Source organism: Saccostrea cucullata, unplaced genomic scaffold, assembly GCF_032062105.1.
Source record: "Saccostrea cucullata isolate Sc308-1 unplaced genomic scaffold, CSIRO_AGI_Scuc_v1 ctg2402, whole genome shotgun sequence".
NCBI classification, from domain to species: Eukaryota; Metazoa; Mollusca; class Bivalvia; order Ostreida; family Ostreidae; genus Saccostrea; species Saccostrea cuccullata.
In genome coordinates, this window is record NW_026941647.1 from 1 (window position 1) to 19,683 (window position 19,683).

The 19,683-nt window shown below is 32.5% G+C and overlaps 2 protein-coding genes across 2 annotated transcripts; both read right to left on the bottom strand.

Moving 5' to 3' along the window:
- Positions 1-367: 367 nt before the first annotated feature.
- LOC134258199 (uncharacterized) lies at positions 368-3,874 on the bottom strand (the record flags this gene model as incomplete). The annotated part of the gene is made up of 3 exons (XM_062740741.1): positions 368-469; positions 808-981; positions 3,767-3,874. Coding segments are annotated over 3 exons (384 nt in total), but the record flags the coding sequence as incomplete, so codon positions are not given.
- Positions 3,875-11,170: 7,296 nt separating this feature from the next.
- Positions 11,171-15,554, bottom strand: LOC134258200 (uncharacterized). The gene is made up of 8 exons (XM_062740742.1): positions 15,457-15,554; positions 15,217-15,268; positions 14,992-15,103; positions 14,553-14,726; positions 14,174-14,267; positions 11,839-11,921; positions 11,637-11,730; positions 11,171-11,468 (listed from the first exon to the last, which is right to left on the bottom strand). The coding sequence occupies exons 1-8, from the start codon at positions 15,536-15,538 to the stop codon at positions 11,227-11,229; spliced, it is 933 nt and encodes a 310-aa protein (XP_062596726.1). The 5' UTR covers positions 15,539-15,554; the 3' UTR covers positions 11,171-11,226.
- Between the last annotated feature and the right edge of the window lie 4,129 nt (positions 15,555-19,683).

Here is a 19,683-nt window from a genome sequence, read left to right on the forward strand (position 1 = left end):
TCTTTTTTTCATTAATGTTAAATTCATACCTTTATTCATTTTCTTTAGAACCCTTTTCATTCGCAAAGCCTCTTCTATATAGTTTCAAAGTTAGCCAGGTAGCTACCAGTGTCTAAACACTTGGCCTTTAGGATATAAAAAAACATTGAATGATAATATATGTATTTTTTTTCAAAAGTGAATATTGTTTATCTACTATCATTTGTATATACTCATTCCCACATCCGTTTCTACTTACATGTACAAACGCTGTGTCGGCTGACACCTTATCCTTCTTGGTCAGGTAACAAGAATCCCACATCTTTTTATACTGTGCAGGGCATTAAGAGAAAAATCCCAGAAAAAATTCTTCTTTACTTAGATTAAACTAAATACCTCCAACGATTTCCACTGCATCGATTTCCACCCAAAATGGAGAAACAGAACAATCAACTTCTATTCTCACCTCGTTCACAGGAAAATTCACTATCTGAATTTGTTGAGGAGCAATTAAAAACTTTTTAAATGATTACGATATTATGATATTCAGATCATTTATTGTCGATTAGGAAGAGTGAAGAAGAGCATATATCACTATATTTTCAGGTCTTTATCATACTTAGTAGTCCTTTGTGTAAATTTCCAAACATTTTCCTTAAGATTCTTTCTTACCCTAACACAAGACAAATGCTTAGTAACTAAGAGAGAAATTTAAAAAAAAAATCATTGCGATATATAAACCATGAATTTAAAAAACGGACAATGAGTTTGTACTAAAGTACTAGTAGTACTTTGATAAAAATACAATTTTGTTTTTAAAAAACTCACTTTTAATTTGGTTGAGAATTTCCTAGCCATTCTGATTGGGTGTACATGGGAAACCTCAAAAATTTCAATCCATTGGTTTTTTTTATCCTTCGCCAGTATTCTCTTGACAGTTCCAGCATTATATGTTTCATAAATATTTACTTTAGTTAGCCAAACCTTTTCTGGAAATCTAACCTGGAAATGAAACAAAAGCATACCTTAAATATTACTTTGCAAAGTTCGCTTTTAGGAAACATATAAAGATAACGAACAGTATTCAATATTAAAGCCCATAAAACAATACAAAACAGAAGCAGAGCAAACGCGGACCTCCAAAACATCAGAGGTGGGATCAGGTGCCATGGAGGAGTGAGCATTTCCTGCCGACCGGTCACACCCGCCATGCACTCCTTGTCATGATCGAAAAAAGATTAAAAAAAATCCGTCGTCAATTCAATGTATAAATAATGGACTAACAGTTAGTATGTAAACGTCAGTCAACATTTGACTCAAGGATAAATTGTATTTGCTGACAAGGTCATTGTATCGACCAGAAAACTGACGAAATGGTGACTTTAAACGAGACTTCTGATATTCTTGTTTCATCAACTTGTTTGTCAATAATTTTCTTCGTTTTAGAAATTGTGCATACGTAGAACATGCTCTTACGTATCAAATCAACGGATATGTAAACTTCGTATACAGGTGATGAAGGTACTAGTATATTGCTGCATACGAGGGCTGTTCAATAAATAATGTCCTCGGTGCTTGGAAAGAAGCAAAAGACGCTTTTCAATGATTTTGTCTTCATTATTTTACTTATTAATCTCTTTTAATTACAACACATGTCCGCAACCTTTTTTATCCAATTTCCGATTGATTTTAGAACTCATTTTTGGGTATGACCCTTGGTATACTAGAAAATGGCAGATCCAATGATTTCCTTGACTTGTTTCTTCCTTATCAAAGGTGTTTTTTTTTCAAGTTTGGAAATATAAATCAGTCAAAAGGTCAAAGATCTCGCGAATATTGTTAATGTGAAAAAATATTAACTATCTGTGTATCCCGAAAACCCCTTTACCCTTCAGGGTGTGCGGATTTGAACGCTATCATGAAGAAATTTAATGTAGTGGATTCCTGATTCTGGGTCCTTCCTCTAATAAACCTTTCAATTCTTTTGCAAAAAAATTGTTTTCTAGACTCATCCAGAAATTAAACTGTCTCCCCGAATACGAATTTGAACAACAATACTACTAATATTTAAGAACATTGCATATAAATCTGTCTTTGTGCTCTTGCATTTCTTTGCTCTCGCCAGACATTCCCTGTTTTTGTCAAGAACATCTTATGGTAAATTTTGTTTTGAGGATTTTAAGCAATACATTCAAGTTTCATTATCTGTTTGAATATCCAAAAAACGTGGATAACTCCAATTACTGATATTTTAAAATAAATGTTAAGCCATTCGTACACGCTGTCGTTTTCACTCATTTTTCAAAATATAGGGTGACCTTTGAGTACTAAGCTTTTTTTTTTTACCGTCAAACGTTTCTTAAAAACAAACAGTGTAAACTACCCCCGATGTGATGTCTATCAAATTTGCTATTTGTCTTAAAGTCAATCCTACATCATCAAGTATTTTTTGTTGAAATTTGGCAAACAGTACATAAGTGTTATAATTTTTTGTTGGCAAGGACGGTACCCATTTTTGAGGCCCATTATATATTTTTTGATCATTGAAATCCACCTGCTCATTTGTCTATAAAACAGATATTGGTTGCTGTAAAAGTCACATATTTTAGTGAATATTTCTTTGGGATTTTTAATAAGTTTTACAGCAGCTTTGTTTAAGCTTTAATTTTCACTCTAGTTTACCGATTCTTTACCATTCATTTATAATGCAGTGTCTCGAAAAGCCCTTGTTTCCCAGCTTCTCACAATGAAAATATATGATGAAAAGTGGTCACATGAACTGTTATAAATTCATTAAAGATTCAATTATGAGAGAAAGCCAATTTTAATGTCATATGATATCTGTATTGTATGTCATACAGATCAGGACATTATTTATTGAACAGCCCTCGTATGTAAGGGAAGTTTACGATAGAAAAGTTAAAATCATCACGTTTATCATAGAGCTTGACTGTAAGTGCCATTATCGTCTTATTCAAGATAAGTATCCAAATATAAAACAGGTGTGTCAGACTCTAATATCTTATATCTCAAGTTCACCAGAATCTTATTATCGTATCGACATAAGAATGGAAATTACAATTATATTAGCTTTCAGTTTGTTTCTTTCTCTACTTTTTTTCAAAAGAGACTTTCTTCATAGTAAGAAATCTTTCAGCTAAATTGATCATCTTTGTTCATCACTGTGTATTGACTTTTAAAAATCTGTTCTGATCATTCCAAGTTTCTTCTATCTGTTTAGGGCCCATGATTTTTCAAAAACCTACCAATACCCCTTCGCAAAAAACACACAGACCAAAACATAAAACACGGACTAAAAGTAATAAAAATGGCACTGTTCAAAGCATTTTCTCTCACTGAACTGTTTTCCTAAAAGAAATATTATTCTTTATCAAAATCAAAGCATTAGATGCTTAAAATATGTAGCTTATTTGACACACTATACATAATTGACAAAAATTAATAAATTACAAGGACGTAACAAAATACAGGAGCCGTGTGCAAAGGATCTAATTTTAATTAGATTTTTTCGATCAAGTAATCAATTTTGTGTGTGTGATGCTGTGAGTGTGTGTGAGAGTGTGGGTGTGTGTAAGAGAGAGAGAGAGAGAAAATACGTGTGTGTGTGTTGGAGGGAATGGTATGGAGGGTCAAAACCAGGCACACGCGGACGCAAAACTGAGAAGAAAAACATGGGTATAGGACGACATTACATAAGGAAGAAAACTGACAATTGCTAGATTAATTCATGGCCATCCTTAACTTTTTTCTTGAGATGGTTTTGTACCTGTATAAACTGGTTCTCGTTCAGTTGTCCATGTGCCTGGGTCCATGTCCCTTCGGAATTAACATAGCGAGGATAAACATTAGGTTTCCCCAATATCTGTTTTGCCGAGAATCTGTAAAAAATGTAGAATTTATGAATGGAATAATGAATTTAAATAAAACTAATAATATTAAACTTATATTAGTTACACAGGAAATAAAATAGAAGCTAAATAAGAATGCAAGGATCTTACCCGCCAGCGTTGTGCTGTGACGAAAACGCTGTAACTTCTGAGGCCCATTGGTGTTTGATGGCTTTCCATTCACGTAAAAAAAAATCAGTTATGATTATTAAATTTAATGAATTGTTTTCTTTTTCCTGAACACAAATACTTATTAAATAATATTATATACTGTGAAATCACTAATTTTCGTGGGGGTTAATTTTTGTTGTTTTCGAGGTATGGAGAGACCAACGAATTTATGACCACCACGAAATGTAAATTTTCATATGCATTTCTACTGAATATTTTCCATCCATGAATTCAAATCCTCACAAATGAATATTTTTCCTCAAACCTCGAAAATGTGACCCCACGAAAATACTAGTATGTTATTTTTACAGTAATTTCTTCATTTTTAAAAGGTAAATTTTTTGTATTTATGTTGAATGTAGTCATTTGTTAAAAATTTAAGTCTCGCAAATATACTGATTGCATCAAAATAGATTAAAAACATTCAAGTTTCTTCTCTTGTGCGCAAGTTTATTTGAATGGTTGCACTTCAAGCCTACCTTTTGAAGAGAGACAACCAACATGAAAATGCACAGTAGAATCGCCATAGTTCCCTACCACAAATAACAATGGCGTCTGATGTTAGGCTAGTTTTTAAAGTTGATCAATAAATAAATTCGATTTTCGTGAGTCAAATTTCATCTCATATTTCTTTTTAATAAGTGTGTCATGTTTCCACAATATTTCTGAAAAAAAATTGTGAAAACATTTTAAAATTTTTCAAACCACGTTTTACAAACCAGCCAATATCAAGTAAAGGTTTGCACATAAAGAGACAATTATCCATTTTTCTTTCCAAAATTCAGACAAAATATATTGCCAAAATACCAGAATTCTGGTGCATAGATAAATATGTTGAAGTACAACAAACTATTTTCAGTATTTTATTCTTAATTTATTTACATTTTCACTGTTTTAAAGTGATATTTACTTTTGCAAATGTTTTCCTTTATATAGCACTACTGAAAGGAATGCGTATCTATAATCGTATAAATAAAGGTTCCTCGAACGTCATACACGTTTGACATAATTTCTCAGGTCAACACACATTCAATGGATTAAACATATGCCGTTGAGTTTAAAAAATAAAACATTTCACGCATTTAAAGTCATAATCAGGCAAATTAAAATAAATTACAAATGTAAATATAAGTAATAAGGTATCAACAACAGCAATAGTCACTATCACAAGCTTTAGAAAGAACATTGTGTAACTTTCCAGTGTCCAATATGGAATGTAGCTCAATATTTTTTTTTCTTTAACTATATAGTTCCTTTTTTCTTTGTAAATGCTGCGCTTTCTGTTCTCTTATCTTATCTAACATTCTGCAGTTTTCTAAGATTTTTAATCTTTACCTTTATTTTCAAATATTTAAGTTATTCTGTCATTGTTTTGTTACCTCTGTGCACAGCATATACCGAACAAAACAATAGGATCTAAATGATAATTGTGTAAATTTTAAAATTAAAACCACTTAAAATATTTTTTCGTTTCATCGTCAGTGTTATGCAAAGTTTAGTGCTAATGGAATGAAAACTTAACGATATCTAAAATCGACTTAAAGACAAATATTACATTAAAGAGGATTTTGGTCTTATTTTTACAAGTGGTATTGTAAATCACTTTTTTATCTGCGAGAACTATATTTTCCGTAATTTTTGTATTACTATGTACCTGCTTATTTGGTTTATGTTTCCCAGTTGTTTCAGTGCGCAAAAGTATATGTTCTATGAACAAACAATATCTTGAAGTATTCAGACTATTGACAAATAAGTTGATAAACTAGGATAAAATCAATTAAGTTTAAAGCTAAACGTGCTTTTGAAGGACTTATTGCATGTTTCTGAAACCAAACATGCGACTTGCTCAAACTGTTACAAGAGATAAAACGAAAAATCTTTTAATATTGTAAATTACATTGCAGCGACGATAGCGAGTGTGGCGAAGCGAAGATGAAGACACTTGGCTTCACAACACATTTTAATTTGTCATCTTATCACACGTATTAACCAATTTTTTTTTTCGAAACATTATATAACTTTGTTATTTTTCAATTTTAATACAATGATAATTCATGCAAGTTTTTCTTTATATACTTGATACAGGATGGCGGTCTTGGAAACCCAAAACATTACATTGTACAGAGTTACGAGTCCTAAATGTAAACTCGTATAGTCAATACAATGACCTTGTTTGCAAATACAATCCCGTCGTTAAATTGAACGTTCACAAACATGTTTCACAACAATGACTTGATTTATCAATTCAACAAATCATGACAAGTCGGCAAGGGATGCTAACTCCTCCGTGAAGCCTGATCCCACCTCTGATTTTAGGGGTTTGTGATTACTCTGATCACAATTTATATTACTTAAATGGACTTCAGGACATGGTCAGTTCGTTATCTTTACATCTCTTTCAATTGTACATGTACGGGGACGTTCAATAAATAATATCATCGGTGCTCGGAAAGAAACAAGAAACGACTTTCTATGATTTAGTCTTAATGATTAAACTAAAATATTGTCTATTGATTAAAACACACGGGCCGTAACATTTTTATTTAATTTCTAATGATTACCCTTCGTATACTGGAATATGGCAGATCCAATGATTTCCTGTACTTGTTTTTTTTTCTTTCCGAAAGGTGTTTTTTTTAAGTTTGGGAAATGAAACAAGTCAAAGGTTGAAAGTGCTGGCCAACATTGTTGGTGTGACCAAACATTAACTTTATTTTCATCCCCAGAACTTCTTTACACTTCATGGCCTGTAGGTTTGGACGCTGGCATGAAGAAATTTAATTTAGTGAATTCTTCATTCTGGCTTCTTCCTCTCATAAACCTTTCACTTTTTTGCAAAAAAAAATATTTGCTTTCTAGACTCTTCCAGAAGTTGAAATTACTCCCCTAATAAGAATTTAAACAACAAGACCAACAATATTTAAGAAAGTAGTATATAAAATTGTCTTTGTGCTCTTACAATTCTTTGCTCTTTTTAGGCCTTTGCTGCTTTGTCAAGTGTATCTCATTATAAATTTGTTTGGTTTTGAGGGTTTAAACCAAAATGGAATCAAGTTTCATTATCTGTTTGAATTTCAGACAAACATGGATAAGTATTTTCTTTTTAAATAATTGTTTAGATATTCCTACACGCTGTCGTTTTCACTCATTTTTCAAAATATTTGGTGACCTTTGAGTATTAAACCTTTTCACCATCAAATGTTTCTTTAAAACAGTGTGAACTACCCCCAAAAAGATGTCCATCAAATTTGCTATATGTCTTAATGTCAATTAAACATACTCAGTGATAATTTGTTGAATTTTTGCAAATATACAATGGTTGTTGTAAGTCCTTATCACTAAGGATGGTACCCATTTTCGATGCACATTATATCATTTTTGTTCATTGAAATCCACCTTCTCCTTTGTGTATAAAACAGACATTGGTTTCTGTAAATTTCACATGTTTCAGTTAATATATCTTTGGGATTCTTAACAAGTTTTACAGCAGCTTTAATGAAGCGTTTAATTTCACTCTAGTTTACTGATTCTTGACGATTCATTTTAAATGCAGTGTCTCGAGTAGCCCTCGTTTTCCAGCTTCTCATAATTGAACTATGTGATGAAAAGTGGTCACATAAACTGTTATCAACTCATTAAAGATTCAATAACTAGAGAAAGTCAATCCTAATGGCATATGATTTCTATGTTGCATGTTATCGAACTGATGACATTATTTATTGAACATCCCTTGTATTTTGAGAGAAAATAAGGACGAATTACGATACCAATACTTAGTTCTTTTTATAGAGGTGATAATTTGTAATGTAATATTTGAGTTTTATAAAAGTTGGAAAACATTTTGGAGTAAAAGATATTGGCATTATTAAATAAAACATTCAAACATAAGAAGGGAAACATTTTTATGCGCCCGGTGTAAAGACGAATAATGACCCCCATCGAATAATGACCAGGGGTCATTATTCGACGTAGAAAAATGACCCTTTTGCCCGTAGAAAAAGTGTCACCACCCTAAAAATTTGCAGAACCCACGTGAAGAAAAATGACCCACGTAGAAAAATGACTCCCTGTGGATTTAAGATGAAACTTTTAGGGGGCAAAAAAAAAAAAAAAAAAATAGAAAAAGAAGCATATTGGCCAAAATGCTCACCTGAGCTTATTTGGAATAAATTGATGATATGTTGATCTCATAACATACGATTATAGCTATATTTTAAGGTCAATGCGGTGATTCAGAATATAAAGGAGTAAAGATTTATCGAGAAGGGTTAGGTAAACATTGTTTTTCGATTGTGGGAATCATCGTACTGACAGAAAAAATCAGCAGTATCATATATAATTTTATTCTCCGCTTGAAAAGCGGGAGGGTATATAGTGATTAGGGTGTCCGTCCGTCTGTTACGCTTTGGGGTATCCATCTGTTATCCGCAACTCCTCTTATATATAAAAAGATGTATTTGTAAAAAAGCTAAGCCCCTGTATTGCAACATAGCGAAGATTAAACTTTTCTTAAAGGCAATTTAAATATAATGGTACCCAAAGTAGGGTCTTCTCACAAGAAATACAATTGCAAAATAGGAAAGCCCTAGCACCACTTGTTCAAAATTAATGGCTAAGGATAAGTTTTTGAAAGGTAGGTCAAACTCAAAGGTCATAGGGTCAAAGTTGATGGTTTCTTAAGAAAGGTTTAATGTAACAAGGATTCCATTTGTGAAATATGAGAGTACTAGTATCTACCGTTTAAAAGTTATAGCCAAAGTAAATTAATTAAAAATTTGGTATTTTGTGTAAAATGGGACAAACTCCAAGGTAAAGGTCAAAAAGTCAAATTTGGTGGTACCCAAAGTAAGGTCTTATCACAAGGAATGCACACATATTGAATATGAAAGACATAGCTACAATAAATGAAAAGTTATGGTAAAGTTTAAAGTTTTTGCGGAGAAACAGACCGCCAGATAGACAGACAGACATACAGACGGACACGATAAAACTACTAGTATATACCCCCAAATCTTCGATTACAGGGACATAAAAAGAAATGGTCTTCAATTAACTTTTCATATTACGATACAGTATAAAGAAGACGTTACAAAAATGAAAATGTTTGTTCTGATTTTCATATTAAATTCTCTGAAAAATATACTCAGAACTGGGTAAAATTGTGGAGTAAAACAAGAATTAAGAAATGTAATGAATACTGTGTGCTAAATCAAAAGGTTATGTCTACATGTATAGTTTTTGCATTAGAATGTGTATTTTACACTAGCCAATAGCTTTACAGAGTATATTTCTAGGTGTTATACCCACCCCACCCCCTTACTTATTTAGGAGGAAGTTGATTATCAACAAAAGCAACAAAAAAACTACCCTACCTTTATTTTTCTATAAGGAGGGAATAAAAATAAGCTTAAAATAATCTTTTCTATTAATTTTCAACTGTAACTCTGCCACAATACTTTCAAGTATACCCCCACCAACATTTAAAGTATGATTTAATCATGGCGAAGTAAATTATGATATGACTGAACTTGGGTGAAGGCTTAACTTCATTTCAATATTTTATCTAGAGCCTCTTTCAGTATTATTGAAAGGTACAGAGTTTTATTTATATTTCTGCTTTTAATTTAATTTTTGTTTGTTTTGATTTAAAGCCGCTTGGTCCGATTCTAATCGCTAAAAAATATATTTGTTTTTCTTCTTGAAAAATAATTGTCCAAAAATTATTTCAACTTTTGTCAAATTATATCCCCAAAGTCTTTTTCTTTTTAAAGATATCAAAATTCAAAAGTTAAAAAAATAATTTTTGTTAGGTCACACAAAAAAATAATCCTTTGTTTACATTGCGTGAAATCGCCTTCAGAAAATTAAATTTATCGCTTACATGTATAACTTATGAAGAACAAACCCGAGCATTTTTTCCACAACAATGTGTACACGGGCAATATTCTAGCCCTCTTAAAAGTCTTTACTAAACTCCCTTTTTAAAAAATCTTTAAAAATATCTGATTTTCCTTTATTCTGTAAATATGCATATTAATATAAAAATAACTATGGATTATATTCAGTTAATTTCTTAATTTTTATATATCATGACTTAGGATTCTATTAATGGAAAAAATACTCGGGTTTGAAATCTCTTCATAATTAGATATAACCGATAAAAGTATTTTTTTCAAAGGTAACTTCAAAACAGATCTTCACTTCCCGTCAGGAACTGCTGTTTGTCAACAAGGTTTTTGGACTATGTTTTCCATATAAGGATTGTTGTATATAATGACATACTTTAATTGTTTAAAATAATATGTACCTGTTTCGGGTGAAGCGACTTTAACGTAATTTTTGGGGGGGGGGGGATTTCCTACTCTTTCATTGTCAAATAGGATTTGCGAAACTTATACAAGCTAAAAGTTGAAATGAAGGAAAAATTAATTTTTCTATTAAAGGGTATTGGAACCTGATTGTATGGTTTGGTTTCTAAAAACAAGTGGAATATCATTCTTTAAGCAAACACTATAAGGAGGAATATTAAAAAGAAATTTTATTTACTTGACAATTAAAGAATCTCTTTTCACTTTAAAGGGGGTCATTTTTCAATGGGGGTTAATTTTTTTATAGTACTAACATATAAAATAATGACCCCCTAGGACACTTTTTCTACAAAAAATGATTTTTTTTCTACGGGTAGGGGGTCATTTTTTGTCGGTGAAAAATGACCCCCGGTCATTATTCGATGGGGGTCATTATTCGTCTTTACACCGGATCGATATATCCGTGGCGTATATTGTTTTTGTACTGTCTGTCTGCTCATCTGTTTGTCTGTGTGCCTGTCTGTTGTCAACTTTAACTTTCGCCATAATTTTTGAGCAGCGAGAGATAGAGACTTCATATTTGGTACGCATGCTCCACTAATTTAGCTCTTTCAAACGGCACCAAGATCAATCAACTTGTGACCTTGACTGTGACCTATATGCTTAAAATATTTTTTTCCAAACTTGCCGCCGGGCGCAGAGTATTTCACAAACACATCTTGTTAAGACATATTTTACCTGTAACTCGTGAAATGTTAAGAAAAACAGTCACTTGGTCTTTTGACATAGAAAACAGAACAATAGTTAAATGCTTTTAATTTATTGCATCATAATCCATTTAGCAGTACATGTACTAATATTTATGCTTCGCAAATATAGCCACCATGATATCTGCCAGTATCACAAGGGACATTGTGGAACGCAAAGCGTTCTCCTGAATAAAAGAGCATGCAGTCCTCGGGAGAACGGTCTGATCCATCGGGTTCTCCGGCACCAAAGGCATGATACGCCATCTTGGTCATTTGTCCGTGTTTGATCCACCTCCAATCCCCTCCTGGTTTTCTTCTGTTTATATTTCTTCCCCCAACAAAGAAGCTGGTTGCTGATAGTATATATATATATATATATATAACGTATTATGTATATCCAAAATAATGGAATAGATTTTATTATGGTGGTTTTTAACTGTTAAAAATATTCATAATTGAAACTTGAATACTAGAAACATTAAGAATTTTAAAAGATACACCAACAAATTTTCCATTATTACCTGTATGCATTTTCTTTAGAATTTTTTTCATCCGCAAAGCCTCCTCGAGAGTTTCAAAGTTGGCCAAATACCCACCAGCTTTTAAACAATTGGCCTTTAGAATGTAAGACATAAAGAATCAGTTGCTATAGTATTAGGTGATCAAAACAAATTGTTGTTTATATACTTTCATTTCAAAACATTTTTGTCATTGTTTACTTACAAATGCTGTGTCTGCTGACACTCTATCTTTCTTGATCAGGTAACAAGAATCCCAGAGTTTTCTAAACCCTCTAGGACAACCGCCTTTGTTTAAAAAAAGACGAAGTAAACCATAGAAGGAAATTGAACTGGCATAAAGCTTGTTAAGTTTTTGAATTCATAGGGTTTGAGGATCTCCCTATTTAAGTAAAGTCCGCGTTTGGGAAATTCTAAATCATTTGAACTAATTACCAAATACTCTAGCAACAACACTAATGTATCTCAGCCAAATAATTCTGCATGCATATCATGATTAAAATTTTTCTAAGTTAAGTAAATTTTACGAACAGGGGGTTCAAACTAAAATTCAAATACCGGTGTTGTAGAGTAGGATTTCCCCCATTGCCAGCTCCCCCCCCCCCCCGGAAATTATACTCAAGGGTAGGATTTCCCCCAAGGGGAAATCTCACACCAGAGCCAAATCCCCTTCTTTCTTTCTCAGGGTAGAATTCCCCTCCTCGTTATAGAGTCAATATAAGCCACATACCGCATCATTTTTGTGAAAAAATAAAAAAAAACGAGAAACTTTTTCAATGGTAAATGAATGTTTTCAATTAATTAAGAATTTTCTAAGCATATAGTTCAAATCATGGAATCTCAAACCCGAATATTTAGCTTTCAAAAGAAATTTTAAACTCCTCAGATGTCTTAACATCTCTAATAGCACAGTCAGTGGTAATTGTATGTGTCACATATTTTTAATGTGCAGTATATCAAGGCTATTTAAAGTTTAAAGATTAAAATTGGCTTTGAGGGAAATCGTACTCTTTAACTACTACACAGAGTAGGATTTCCCCCGGAAAAAAATGAATCTGGTGTGGGATTTCCGTGGGGGGATCCTACTCTAGAGTAATTTTTTCGTGCCGGAAAATCCTACTCTAGAGCCTATTTTCCGAGGGGATCCTACTCTAGAGCCAGTTTTCCGGGGTGAAGGATTTTATAGGGGAAAGCCTACTCTACAAGGCAGGTGTTACATATAGGTTTATTTTGGGTAATATAAGATATCAAAGCATAAATTTTCTAATGCTGAGTTTTACCAAGTAAGAATTCTTAAATAGTTGTGATGGTAATTAAGACATACTAGTATAATTATGTGAAAAGTGACATGAACGAACAGCAACCATTCTTAAAGTCCATTTTAACAATAAAACCTATAAGCAGAGCCAACACAGACCTTGCCTCCTGTCACATTTTTTGTTGATAATTTATTTTGTATTTGTTGACTTGTATAGAGCTGCCTTTCTGGGGGCTCCTGTGTGAATAGTCATTGTGTGTGTGTCCAAAATTATGTTTACTAACTCGAAGCCGGGGAAATAACTGTCGTGACATTTCATTGAATGACATTCAGTGTGACGTATGGTCCAATGTCTTATAGAATTACGGACCACTCAGAAAACACTGGAAATGTAAGACTTTTAAAAAGTATATAATATAAATATAGCCCTTTGATGAGGTCGATCCAAAGATATATCGACTTCACAGAAAAGCATATCGCACTTCGTGCGAGGTCGATATGCTTTTCTGTGAAGTCAATTTATCTATGGATTGACCGAATAAAAGGGCTACATTTATTATATTATTTTTTACGGGGATTTACAGAACAAAATTTGAAGATAATTAGAAGAAGTCATGATTTTCTCTTGTCCTTTTTAACACTTAGATACTATAGATCACAATTAATTTGGGCTGTTTAATGTAATTGTTTTTCCTTTATATTGATAGAGTAATTTAGGGAATTTAATAATTCAAAAAGGTAGACTTGTTTTATTATTTTTTGTATTGATTTTTGAAAAACATCTTTAATATGTTTTAATATAAGGTAGATCCTTATTCAAGGCACTGTTACATCTTACAAACTGTGTTACAGAACATCAGAATTATAAATAGGAGTTTAAGTTGTTTGTTTTTCAGAAACATCAAGTCATACACTGCATTAGCTATTGCTAACAGAAAATTATTTCCATCTTTTAGAAACATCAAATCGATATGCATTTCAGAATCTATAAATAGTAAATACATGTAGTAGTCTTTATGCTGTTATATACTTGATCATGGGATCAAGTTTGAGCCAATTAGAGAGCTTGGAATAAATGAGAAAAAATAATATAAATCTATATAAGTAACAATCTTTAAAGGTTTAAGAATATGAATTATCAAACCCTGATGACTAACATCGAATCTTTGAAATTGAGGGGAATAAAAAGTAGTCCAAGATAATCCTCTGCGTACAATTTCGTTGAATTGAAATAATATAAACTATATCTAATGAACTTTAAAAATATCAAGATTAAAAATACCTCCAACGATTTCAACTGCGTCAATATATACATATGAACCGGAGACAGTACAATCAACTTCTATTCTCAGCTCGTTCACAGGAAAGTCCACTCTCTGAGTACAATAGTGATTATTTTAATTTTAAAAAATTATATGAAATATTTAAATTTAGATTACTAAGGGACAGAAAATAATTTTCCAGCTTTGATTCGATTCGTTATGTGCATGTTTCCAAAACTTTATCTCTATTTAATGACTTTCAAAAATGTTATTATTGTTGAAAGATCCTTCGTAAAAAAAGATACGATTAGTTAAAGAGTTAAAATTTAATGCGAATGTTTTCCAATCAGAAATTTATAAGAAATACCCGGTGCACTAAATTTTTTGAAAAATACTCACTTTTATTTCGGGGGAAAATATCCTAGCCCTTTTGATTAAATGTGCATATGGAGCCCTAAATATTTCAATCCATCGATTTTCTTCGTTTTTCGCCAATATTCTCGTGACAGCTCCAGCATTGTAAACTTCGTATATGTGAACATGAGTCAACCAAATCTTTTCCGGAAATTTCAACTGATATGAAAAAGATAAATACTCAGCATGAAAATGATGATAAAACCAAGTATTTAAAAAAATATTCTCTTGAATTTGTAATGAAAACGATGGAACTCAAGAACTGCGATCAATCTCATAAGTATAAAACAATGCTACTTTGAGAAGATAATGTGTGGAAGATTTTTTTTCTTGAATTTATGTCTGTGTGTATGTGATTTTTCTTCTTCAAGAATTCAGTCGTCATCTAGTGAAAGAAAACACACTTTATTATGTATAATTTTACCTCTATGTACTGATTTGCATTCCACTGTCCGTACGCCTGTCTCCATGCTGATGAACTAGTACTATATTTAGGATAAACATTTGGTTTCCCCAATATCTGTTTTGCTGAGTAGCTAGAAAATTTGCATTAAATTATGGTTGGAATATTGTTAGAAAACAATTATTAGTAGTTAGATTAATGTAGATTACGACAGTCATTAGAATGTGAAATTTTATTCGAGTTTACCCTGACTGTGACGAAAATGCTGTAACTTCGGAGGCCCATTCTCGCTTGACGGCTTTAAATTTTCAAATTAAAATTAAATTTTTTTTTTAAAACTCAAATTCACATTTATTTATAAACAAATTTATATTTGGCAGAAAAATTCATTGAACAGAATCTATTTTCACTTTCTCTTCTTGACAAATGTAAAGACGCGTATTTATTCTTTAAAAATTTTATCGAAGGGTACGACTTTCTACCTACCTTCTGAAAAAGAGACCATTAATATGAAAACGTACAGTAGGATCATCTTAGGAACCACCTTTCCCTGACAGTAATGATACATTTACGTTAGTAAGTTTTCGAATTTGAATTATAAAGGTAAGAAAATGTACACGTTTATCATGAGTCATAGTTTTTCTCATATAACATTTCAACATCTTGCAGTTTAATTGATATGTAAGAATTGTATATTTCTCTAAAGACCTTTTTTGCCACAGATGCTGATGATGGATTTTCCCCCCAATATATTTTCATAAAATAGTAGGTTTGATATGATAAATGACTTTTTAAATGCAAGAAATTTTAAGAAATTCAAGAAACCAATGTCTGGGGTTATTTGTGTGTGTGTTTTTAAATTTGATATTATTTACTAATCAAAAATTGCATATTGATTTCGCATTCCATATAAATCAGATAATTTAAGCAATTCGGCAATGGATCTAGCAAGACAAGACTTTCTTAAATGAATTTTTAATTTTGAGGTAAACAGCGAATGATTAAGACTCTACTTGTATGCACGTATATAAATGTTTTACAGTGATCCAATCAAAAGTTATTTTTAAAGGTCAAAGGAAATGCTGTGCGAGTATTTTGCAATTCCTGTTGAATTCTCTCTTCCAAAATAGATTCTTTAATATAAGGGAAATTTGGAGAGAGGCGAAATTGTCTAGGCCCTTGAGATGGGATTCTAAACCTAAATTTAAAGCCCTCAATTAAAACGTTTGCCAAAGTATGGTTGCACTTTTCTGAATGGTAAGCTATAGAATGGTGTGGTTTATAGGTTTATAGATTATTATTTTACTTTTTAATTGGAGTTGGGGGGGGGGGGGCTTTGAGGAACTTGTGCTGTTGACAAATTTGCTTTGGTTTATTTTGTTTGAATTTTGGGCAGAGTTCGCGACAATGATTTGACAAACGTGCGGGTTGGGGAATGCGTTATCTTTGGAGCATGTGCTATGGTTGTTGTATGCGTAACAGTATCTGTGTTTGGGGGGAGGGGCATGAAAGGGCTGTTGCTTTTTTGAATTTAATTTATAATCCAAACCCAAAACCAGAGCTTCTTGATATATCTACGTTTTTTTTTGTTTTTTTTTTTTTTTTGACAGGGACATGTAGTTGGATTCTTCTGTCTCCAGTCCCGAAACCTTTCGTCGCACTGGAGAGAAGTTTGATCCCCACATGACTCAGCAATTTTTTTGGACTGTCTGAGCATAAACCATTAGATTGTCAATTTCTTTCTTTTCGTTTTGTTTTTGAATGGTTTGTTGTGAACGGCAGACTTGTCACGTAGGCATATTTCATGACAAATGTTACTAAAATTTAAATAACATCCTGTGAGAAACTTGAGCTTCAGACCATCTCGCAATGAAAAAAGCGATAATCACAATAACCATCTACCCACGGAAAACAGTTAGCATTTCATCATAGTCAATAAAGTATATACATTTCTTATTACTCATTGCCATTCTTCTGTTACATTTCTATGAGCGCATTTACCGAATGATAACAAAATATTACACAACAGGTTTTGACATTCGATTTCGGAACTGTAATGTTAGATAAGAGTTCAAATTTAACTGACAAAATGGATAAAATGTATAGGTTTCTCGCGTGTCATTACTCCTCTTACATTACATTTGAACAAACATATGATACATTGTAACTATTATCGAAGAATTCAATGTCTCAGTGACATAGACATTTTTCAGTAGACAAGTATTCAAGTTTGACTGTTCTCATCTCGGTAGTTTTAATAAAGATATTTACATTTGAATGAATGCAATATTTTTATGGTTCAGTTTCAAACTGGACATAATAAGTATACATCTTTTATTTATGAATCTCCATCACCACCATAACTATTATAATTGTCATTAGTATTTAATAAATTGGTTTATAATAATTAAAACTTTAGTTTTTACTTATTTTTTTATGGGTCCTCTTAATCAATGCTGCTTACTGTACATGAACCCCGAATTCAGAACATACATTACGGTTTAGGTACGTTTTTACCTATTTTTATATAAGTATTTAAATCTCTGTTGTCACGTAGACGAGGTTTACCTTTTCAGGCTTTACTTACCACTACTTTAAATTTTTGTAACTGCAACCGAGATCTGCTTTCTCAAAAAGGGTTAGTCGTTGAGTATTATATTTCAAACGCTACACCGAGACACTTGTAAAACTGTGAAAAGATTCAGTTTAGTAATAGTTTGGGTCATTGTTTATGTTTTTCAAAAGTTTCTCAGGCAAGAAACGTTCTGATTTTAGGATGGCTTCAAACTTAAACCTTTACTTGCCTCCTTAAGTAATTGAGTAGTGAGGTTTCTCAGACTCTATCGTGACACGGGACCTCGGTTTTTAAGGTCTCATCTGAAAGTCTCGTGAGTTTCACTTGTATAGTGCTGGGCACTTGGCAAAGGGACAATCTCTACCTCAAGTTAATTAAAGTTTACGTTAAAGTGCTGGGAATGTGAATTGAACCTGGTAGTTCCCAATCACGAAGACCGCCAACAGCTGCGCCGATGCCGAAGGCAGAGAGAGACAGAACACTCCAGGGCTTTCCTATCACCTCGAGGGCAAATATTCTGGTATGTTGCCCTCGTAGCCATGCAATATTTGTATAATGTTGTATTTTTAAAAAATACATATATATTAACATGAACAATTTTTATTTACCGACACCCTTGAGAACTTGCATGTGTTTTTGGTACGCGAACGCACGCTCAATACAGTAAAGCGCCCTTGAGCACATACGATATATCTCGAGCTCTTCAGGATATATCGTATCGACATAAGAATGGAAATTACCATTGTTAATTGACAGTCCGTAGTCGATATATCTAAATGCCGAGTTGAAGGCAAATGCAAGTGTTTCTTCTTTTCATGCATAAGATTTTGCACAAATTCCGCTTCATACGAATACAAAAATAGGTCTACTAATAACGGAGCGCAATTGGTACCCATTGGAATTCCAATAGATTGTTGGAAGACCTGGTTTCCAAAAACCACATAGATATTGCCAATCATAAACTCAAGCATCTTTTTGATGTCGACTTCAGAGTACTTGTGTGTACAATCAGAATGTTTTTAACAAAATAATTTTGCAAATGACCAATGACCAGGTAAGGAAATTTACGAGTTCCATTTTCATTGAAAAAGCAGCTGTCAATGATATCAAAAAGCCTGGATTTTAATTTATCGTGGGGAATGGTTGTGTATAAAGCTGAAAAGTCGTAAGTTTGTTAAGCTGTCGATTTTGGTAAAATTTTGTGATTTCAAAATGTCCAAAAGTTCTATGGAATTATTGAGTATCCACATCTGATTCACAACACTTCTTGAATATGTTGCACAGTACTCTTGAAGTTTCCCGTTACTACTGTTAACATGTTAGTGAGGAGTAAAGAAAGAGGTTTGGTTGAACATTTACTGGAACCCACTACATATGTATCTATATTTGTAAGGATTCTCATGAAGTTTTGAAATCCAATATCTATATGGTAGTTCAAATTCATTTTGGTTCCTCAGGATATTAAAATATTCAAAACTAACATATGATTTTGAAGAATTTCTTCCTTAGAAAGGGAACTATGACACAGGCACTTGTTTCTGTAATAAATTTTTGACCCATAGTATAATAATCACAAGGTATCTAACTCCAAATTACACGGAGTACCCCTCTCTCTTAGAATCCCGCTCATTTACACTTTCAGAGAAAAGGCAGTGGCAAACTGTTTATACCTATGTCAACTATGATAATTTATCTACACAACCATATATGGCTTGCTTGTCTTTGTTTTCTTTAATCTCCGTAAATAGCGTCAAAACTCCACTCGCCGAGTGGAAAAGTTGAACTAAACCATAAAACTATATTTTTAGGAACTTTTAAAATAAGTGATCTAAGGTCCTCATTATCGACTATATTTACGTCACATGTAATAACGTGCCCAGTGGAACTATTATTGTAGGGCGAAGAAGAACATGAACACGATGGAGGAATATGTTTCAGATACTCGGTATCCAGGCCATGTAAAGTTTTTTTGTAATTAAAAAGTTTGGAAGCAATGGGCGATGTATATATGTAGGAAATACAAGGTGTAGTCTTTAACTTGAAATATGGTGGAATACAAGAACGGACCCTTTTGAGATTAAGAATATTACTTATATTAACCGCGTTAATTCCTTTATTGGCATATTGAAGTTTAAAGA

Bases quoted from the DNA above. Each gene is read 5' to 3' on its own strand.
- LOC134258200 (XM_062740742.1), bottom strand. From the start codon at position 15,538: ATGTATCATTACTGTCAGGGAAAGGTGGTTCCTAAGATGATCCTACTG. The intron at 11,922-14,173 runs GTATTTTTAATC...TTTTAAACAAAG, and splicing joins CGCAGTTGAAATCGTTGGAG to GCGGTTGTCCTAGAGGGTTT. The intron at 11,469-11,636 runs GTAATAATGGAA...ATATACTATCAG, and splicing joins TCTAAAGAAAATGCATACAG to CAACCAGCTTCTTTGTTGGG.